We start from the raw sequence: 7,743 nt of genomic DNA on the forward strand, positions 1-7,743 counted from the left end.
AGGAGGAGGGGTGGGGGGGACACCGGGGTTTGCCGTGCGGCGTCACGCCGGTACCTGGTGGAGTTGAGCGGCTGTGCTTCGTCCAGGCTGAGGTCAAGGCTGTCGGTGCTGAGGTCGGAGGGGTTCTGGCGGAACGTCTCGCGGCCCTTCAGCGTGTCCGTGGCCACTTGGAACTTGCCGAGCTCCCGTAGCTGCCGATTGGCAAACTCCACCTGGATGGGAAGCAGGGAGGGATGGATCCCCCCGGCAGAGGCCGGGAGGAAAGAGGAGGAGGAGGAGGGTGAAGCCGCGCCGTGCCCACCTGCGCCTCCAGGCTGCGGACCTGGCCGCTGAGGTTCCTGCAGCTCAGCTCCGACTCCTTGGCCTGCAGGACGCTCTGCTGCAGCTCCCTGGCCAACCTCTCCGACTCGGCCCGCAGCTCCGTGTTCTCCTTCTGCAGCTGCTCCATGGCCTTCAGCTTCTCTGCTAGGTCTTGGTTCTGCTGTTTTTTTGCATCGTAGTGAGTTTTTGCCTTCTCCATCTGGGATATCGAGGAGAGAAAACCTGTCAAGCTTCCCTGGGGAGAGTCGGGGCGGGGGGGACGTGGCTGCGCCAGCCGCCGCCGTGGCATACTTGGCCTTTGTAGTGCTCAGCTGCCTGCTCCTTCTGGGCGAGCTGCGCCTGCAGCTCCGCAACCTTCTCCTGCTGACGGGTGGCTTCTGCCTGCAGCTCCCCTTCCAGCACCTGCAGGCAGCGCAGAAACCAGCTCAGAGTCACCCTGCGCCCAGCCAAGCTCCCCCTGGGCAACTCCAACCAGCTCCCTTGCTGGCCAAGAGCTCAGCCCCCCCAGTTTTCCCAGTTTTTTGGTTTACCTTAAGCCTCTGCTGCTGGGTGCGGGCGGCCTTCTCATGCTGCGTCAGCTTTTTATTCAGCTCCTCCACCTGGAAGAGCACGGCTGGGTTAGACCCACCGGGGGCAGCCCCAGGAGGAGGTTTTCCTGCCCCCCCCCTCCCCGGCCCCCGCTGCCGAGGAAGCCCCTGGCAGAGCTCCTGCGGTTCGAGGGGGGGACGCGACACTGCGGAAGGGCCGGGGAACCCTGCGAAGGGGAGATGGCCACCACAGCCTGGCTGCTGTGAGCTCCGGCCTGGCTGGGCTCTACCTGCTCCAAGGGAATGCTCGAGGAGCCCCCAGGCCCCCCCTGGTTGCAGCCACGAGGCCTCTGTGGGGTCCCTGGGCAGCTCAGGCTGGGACTGGGGGGGGACAAACGAAGCTGGGCAGGGAAACGAGGCTTTTCCAGCGGCGATTCCCAAGTGCTGACCCGCACCGCCGTAAGGTGTCGGCACCTCTGGCCACATCTGGATTGTGCTTTCTGGGAGCGCAGCCCCCTCCTCTCACTCCTGCCAGCTGGGCGAGGAGCTGAACCCCACTTAGGAAGGGGGAAAAAGGGGTGGACAGAAGGAAGGGGGTAGCCTGGCTACCCCCCAAATCCCCTCTCCGAGGATGAGGCAGTACAGGAGCAACATCCCTGTGTCGAGGAGCCCTGGATGCTCTCGGCAGCCACAGTCAGAAGCCATCGCCGAGCCGCTGGCACTGCCACGCGCCCCAGTTCCTACTCCCCAGGGTTGGGGGGCGAAGGTACAAGCCCAGAGACCTGGAGCCAAGAGCCCCACGGCTGGGTCCCCACCGCAAACAGGTGACGAGGAGAGGGCGGCTCCGGCGGGAAGCGGCAGCAGGCCGGGCCGTGCACCGTCACCGTTTAAGCAGCCAGCACCTCGCGTGCGTTACCTGCTTGGCTTGGTCCTTCCGAAACGCCTCGAGCTGCTCCACCTGCCAGCACAGAAGGCAGAAGTGAATACATGACTGGTGCAGACTGGGAGCATCCGTCCCCTTCTCACCCCAGTCCCCCAGCTCCCAGATGAGGATTTGGGGGTGCCAAAACATGCCCTGTTTCCCAGGAGGGCCGGGGGGGGGAGGTTGCGGGAGCCCCTACCTGAGCCGTCAGCCTCTGCCTCTCCTCCAGCATCTTCTTCCTCTCCTCCAGTGCCGCCATTTTGCTGCTCTCATACTCGTTACTCAGTGCCTCCAGCTTCCGCGCTGCCTCCTCGGCCTTCTGCCGGCTGCTGGCCACCAGCTCCTCCGACGCCGAGCGCAGCCGCTCCAGCTCCCGCACGTGCCGCTCTCTGGCCTGCCCCAGCTCGGCCTCGAGCCGCTGCTGCCCACGACTCCGGCTCTCCCCGAGCCCCCGGTTCTCCTCGGCCAGCCGAGCGTTTGCCTGCTGCAAGCCCGCCAGCCGCGCCGCCGTCTCCGCTGCTTCCGCCTGTAGGCGCTGCACGGCCCGGTCCTGCTCTGCCGAGCGCTCCCGCAGAGACGGTACCTCGGCCGCCTCCAGCTTGGCCCGTGCCAGCTCCGCTTGCAGAGCAGCCACGGTTTTCGCCCTCTGCTCCAGGTCCTGGCGGTGCTGGCTCTCCAGCGAGGCGCGCTCGGCCTGCAGCTGCTGGCAAAGGTGCTTCAATGCCGGCAGCTCCCCAGCGAGCGCCTGGGCGCTGCCAAGCTCCTGCTGCAGGGCGGCGAGGAGCTGCTCTTTCTGGAGGCACTTGTCCTGGCAGACCTTTACCTCCTGCCGCAGCTCATCCTCACGCTCGTTCTGGCAGTGACGGTCCCGTTTCAGGGCCTCGATGGTCAAGCGCTGCTTCTCTATCTCCTCTTGGCACTGCTGCACCTCCACCTTCATCAGCGAGCAGCGCTCGGCTGCCCGCGAGGCAGCGGTGGCCATCTCTGTCTGCAGCACCCGCAGCCTCTCCTCCAGCTTCTTGCTCTTCTCCGACTCTGCGATGATCAGGCGCTTCAGCTCCTTGCTCTCCCCCTCCTTCTCCGTCACCTGCCGATGGAGGATGTTCACCTCGTGCTCCAGGCTGCCGATCAGGCTGTTCTTCCTCTCCAGCTCCTGGACACACTGCGACACTTGCTCCTTCCAGCTCTCCTCCGACCGGCTCTTCTCCTGCGCCGCAGAGCGGAGGGTCGCCAGCTCCTTCTCGGCCGCGGCAGCGGCGGTTTTGCTCTGTATCAGCTCCCTGCCCTTCTCCTGCAGCTCCTTCCGCAGGGCCTCCATGGTGCCGTCATGCAGAGCCTGCGCCGACCTCGAGGCCTCCAGCAGCTTCTGCAGCTCTAACGCTTTCTCCTTCTGCTGTGCCACTTCCCGCCTCGAGGCCTCCAGCTCCGCTCGCTCTGCCGCTGCTGCCTCGGCCGCCGCTCGCTCCAGAGCAGCCGCGGCCTCCCGCTGCTCCCTGCACTTCTGCTCCAGCTCCTCCACTTGCGAACGAAGCGCCTGTGTCTCCTTCAGCTTCTCCTGGTAGAGCTCTTGGCTCGAGCTGGATTCCTGCTCCCTGGGACGGGTCTTCTCCTCCAAGCTTTGAAGGGACGTCTCCTTTGAGCAGGTGGCCTTGACGCCGTCCCTGTCCACATCCCTGCTCCGGGCGGCCTCCGAGAAGCCCTGCGGCTCCTTGGCCGCCGCCGCCAAGGCAAGTTCTCCTTTCAACTTGCTGACTGTCTTCTGCAGGTCCCTCAGCTCCTCACCCCGCGAGACGTTTTTCCGGCGGAGCTCTTCCAGCTCCTGCTGCTTCTCCTCCAGCAGCTCCCGGGCCCGGGCCAGCTCCTCCTGATGCACCGACCTCTCCACTCTCTGCTCGTTGAGGGAATTTTGCAGCTGCGCCTCCAGCTCAGCCTTACGGGCTCGCTCGGCGCTGCAATCCGCCTTTCCCCGTTCCACCTCCTGCCGCAAGCGTTCAGCTTCCTCCTCCTGTCCCACCAGGTCCCGCTGGTGCTCCTGCAGCGTCTCCTCCAGCCTGGCGCGCAGCAGGCTCAGCTCCCCGGAGAGCTTCTTCACCTCCGCCTCCAGCTCCCGCTCCCGCTGCCCGCTGGCGGCGGCCACCCGGGAGAGCTCGGCTTCCACGCTCCGCAGCCGCTCCACGGTGACTTCCAGCTCCTTGGATTTGAGCTTCTCCTGGGAAAGCTGCTGGGAGATCCCCTCCAGCGCCTCGGCGGCTCTCCGGGCGTCTGCCTCCAGCCCGGCGATGCGCTGGGCAGCGGTTTGCTCCGCGGTGGCCATCTTCTCCCACAGGGAGGAGACTTCGGCCCTCAGCTTCTGCTCCTCACCCTCCTTCTCCTTCACCCACGCCTGGGCACTGGACAGCTCGGCCTGGAGGGTGGCTAGCTTCTCCTTCTGCTCAGTGGCCAGGCGCTCTGCCTGGGCCTCCAGCGCGGCCACCTTCTCCTGCTCAGCCTGCAGCCGCTGGCAGGCCCGGCCGTGCTCCCGGCTCAGCGCTCGCATCTCCTCCTCCAGCCGCCCGCACTCTCCGGCCTCCCCTCGGGCAGTGGGGGAGGCTCCCGGCGCCGTCTCCCGGCTCTCCTCCAGCGCCCGGCTTTTGGTCACCTCCTGCGGAGCCAGCTCCCCGCCCTGCGTCAGCCGCTGCCTCTCCGCTTCCAGCTCGGCGATCCTGGCCAGGCTGCCCTCCAGGCTCTCAGCCGCTCGCCTCTTCTCATCCTCCAGGATGCCCTCAGTGTTCCGCAGGGATTCCTCCAGGAAGAGCAGCCGCTCCTGCAAGCGCGTGTTTTCCCGGGCCAGCCTCTCCCTCTCGGCCAGCCTCTGTTGGTTTTCCTTCAGCCTGCCTTCCAGCTCCCGCAGCTGAGCCTTCAGCCCCTCCGCCGCTCCCTGCTGCCGCTGGGTGCTGAGCTCCAAGATTCTGGCTTCCAGCTCGCCGACTTTACGGCTAAGCTCGGCTTTCTCCGCTGCTGAGGCGGCCTGGCTAGCGGCTTGGGCCTGTGTCACAGCCTGCAGCTGGCCACTCAGGGACGCGCTGGCCTCTCGCAGCTGCTGGAGCTGCTGCAGGGCAGAATCACGCTCCTGCAGCGTCTCCTCATGCTGAGCATTGAGGGCAGCCAGTCGCTGGGTGCTCTGAGACTCGCTGGCTTCTCGCACTTGCAGATCCTGTTCCAGCTTTTCCCTGGCCCGGTGGCTCTCGGCAAGGGAGCTCTGGAGGCTGGCGACGAGGCCGCCCAGCTGCTGCTTCTCCTCCTCGAAGCGCCCACGTTCAGACTGCAGAGCCGCTTCCCGATGCTGCTTCTCCTCCTCCAGGCGCAGGACGGTGGCCTGGAGCTCGGCCCCTTTAGCGGCGAGGCTGGACACCTCCTGCTTCATCTCTTCCAGCTGGCAGAGAAAAGAGACATTGAGGGGAGGGGGGAAAACAAAACACAAACACGCCCCCAGAGTTACTCGAGCTCAATCCAACGCTCTCACCACAGACCCAGGCGCCGCATCCCAGCAGAAGCTGCCTCGGTGCCTGCCTTCCCCACCAGTACACCCCCAGTGCACCCTGCTTTCCCCTTCACTTTGTCCCTTGTGCCCCAAACTCCTTTTTCCACTATGCAGGAGCCGCTCCCCCCGCAACCGACCCACATGCCATGGTGGGGCTGGGGGAGCCCGCGGTCACCCAGGTGTGATATCCCCACAATTTGGCACAAGAGGGATCCCCACGATGTGCTCAGCCCCCACCCAAGTGCAGAGAGCAGCTGGCTCTGCCCCACACAGTTTTGCCTGCGACCCCCAGCCGGAATTTTCCCCCAAGTGCTGCCTGCAGGAGCCAGAGCCTCTCCCAAGGTCCCCCACACTGTACCTGCAGGATGTCCCCCATAACTTCTCCCTTCTCCTGGGCACTGCAGTCCCCCAATTTGGCCAGCTGGTCCTCCAGCAGAGAAATCTTCCCCTGGAGAATCTCAACCTTCTCTTCCGAGCATTTCTGGGGACAGAGACATGGGACTGAGCATGGCATGAGGCGAGGGCGGGGCACAACCGCCGGCTTTATCCAGTGCCAAGCTTGGGGCTTCGGGGGGAGGGGGGGTACAGACACGATGACGACACAGCCACAGGGACCCCTTCCTGTGTGCTGGAGGCTCCTGCCCACACCGGGGCATGAGGCAGCCCCAGGAAAACGTCCCCAGCTCAAGGTAGGGGGCTGCGGGTGCCCCCCCAGCCCCAGTGGAGACCCCTTTGTCACCTTCTCCTGCAGGGCAGTGCGCAGCTCGCTCTCCAGCTGCCCCTGCTTCTCCTGTGACTGCGCCAGGGCCGCGTTGTGCTCCTCCGAGAGCTCGTTCAGGGCTTCCTGCAGCTGGACCAAGTGGCTGGCAATCTCCCGCAGCTACAGTGGAGGGAAAAAAAAAACAAAACCCCAAAAAAAAACGGTCCCGGAGAAAGCTCACTCAGCACACCTCTCCTGAGCACTGAGCATCCGCATCCTGGATGCTCACACCCTGCAGCACTGAACCCCCAGCCCCTATTTCCCACCCCCATGGTCCCTTTCTCCTTTCAGATCAGGACCCGGAGCCCAAAGCAGGTTCAGTCCCAGGGCCAAGGTCACACAAGCCCAGCAGCGTTGCTGTCAGGAGGCCAGCACCCGGTCCTGCCATCAAATCCTCCCCCCCAGGTCCCACAACAATGGGGGAGGCGGAGAGGACGCACCTTGAAGGAGAGATCCCCGTTCTCCTCGGAGAGCTGGTTGATTTTTCGGTCCATCTGACCTTTTTCAGTCTTCAGGTCCTGGCACTGCTTGAGGGCCTCGTGCAAACGCACCATCAGGCTGCGGGAGAGGGGGTCGTTAGAGCAGGGGGTGCAGCCAGGACGTTGCTGGGGACTGATGCTGCTGGGTATCGCTGAGGAAAATGCGGTACCGAGGCGTCTCTGCGCCGCAGTGAGAAACCGCCGTAAATTCAGCCCTAAATTGGGTCCCGATACAAGCGGAGAGGGGCTACGCGGCACGTGCAGGAGCCTGACTGCTCCGAACCAAGAGCAGAGGTGGCTGCAGGGCCCCAGCCACCCCTCTGCAAAGTGACATGAGTGAAGGGAGGATAAAAGAGGCATGGCACCAGCCAGCGGAGGCTGGGCCTCCTTCCCAAGTAACCACATCACTGCACAGGGATGGGACAAATTCTGGGACACAGCGCGGCAGGTGACAGAATTAAAGTGTCTGAGGCAGCCCAGTTCAGATCCGATCAAAGTGGGTCAAACTGGAGGGCTAGCAGCTGGGGAAGGGGCTGCGGTTGGGAGTTCTAGTAGCACCCTGAAAGCTTTTGGTGATGTGGAGCCTTTCCCAGGCAGGTGAGACCCACATGGGCAGCACGGCCCTTCCCCCTGACAGGGACGGATGTTCCTGGGCCGGGTTCAGGGTGAGGAGGGTCCCCGCTGCGATAAAAACAGGCCACAGGCTGCAATCACCCTGACCACGAGGCACAGCATGCTGGCTAGTGCAGTTGTGCCCCGGGCTGCACCCAGAGCAGGGGGGGCAGCAGGGCCAGGGGGGGATTCTCCCCCTCTGCTCCACTCTGGGAGACCCTCCTGCAGGGCTGGGTCCAGCGCGGGGGCACCAACAGCAGAAGGACACGGACCTGCTCCAGCGGGGCCAGAGGAGCCACGGAGATGCTGGGGGGGCTGGAGCCCCCCTGTGAGGACAGGCTGGGAGAGTTGGGTGCTTCAGCTAGAGAAGAGAAGGCTCCGGGGAGACCTTAGAGCGGCCCCCCAGGGCTGAAAGGGGCTGCAGGAACGGGGGGAGGGACTCGTCATCAGGGGGTGTAGGGATAGGACAAGGGGGAACGGTGTTAAACTGTCAGAGGGGAGATCTAGATGAGATCTGAGGCAGAAATTGTTCCCTGTGTGGGGGGGTGAGGCCCTGGCACAGGCTGCCCAGAGAAGCTGTGGCTGCCCCCTCCCTGGAAGGG

The 7,743-nt window shown here is 64.8% G+C and overlaps 1 protein-coding gene across 1 annotated transcript in view; it reads right to left on the bottom strand.

The window, feature by feature from the left end:
- Positions 1-7,743, bottom strand: part of NUMA1 (nuclear mitotic apparatus protein 1) — a 17,134-nt gene that overhangs the window by 3,961 nt on the left and 5,430 nt on the right. Inside the window, exons 8-16 of the mRNA XM_026841282.1 lie at positions 6,491-6,608; positions 6,030-6,170; positions 5,649-5,771; positions 1,970-5,182; positions 1,765-1,806; positions 852-920; positions 613-723; positions 302-520; positions 34-212 (exon numbers count right to left, since the gene is read on the bottom strand). Coding sequence (XP_026697083.1) covers positions 34-212; positions 302-520; positions 613-723; positions 852-920; positions 1,765-1,806; positions 1,970-5,182; positions 5,649-5,771; positions 6,030-6,170; positions 6,491-6,608 — 4,215 coding nt within the window. The remainder of the gene's footprint in view (positions 1-33; positions 213-301; positions 521-612; positions 724-851; positions 921-1,764; positions 1,807-1,969; positions 5,183-5,648; positions 5,772-6,029; positions 6,171-6,490; positions 6,609-7,743) is intronic.

Source organism: Athene cunicularia (genome assembly GCF_003259725.1).
Source record: "Athene cunicularia isolate RWA chromosome 1 unlocalized genomic scaffold, athCun1 chr1_part4, whole genome shotgun sequence".
Lineage (NCBI taxonomy): Eukaryota > Metazoa > Chordata > Aves > Strigiformes > Strigidae > Athene > Athene cunicularia.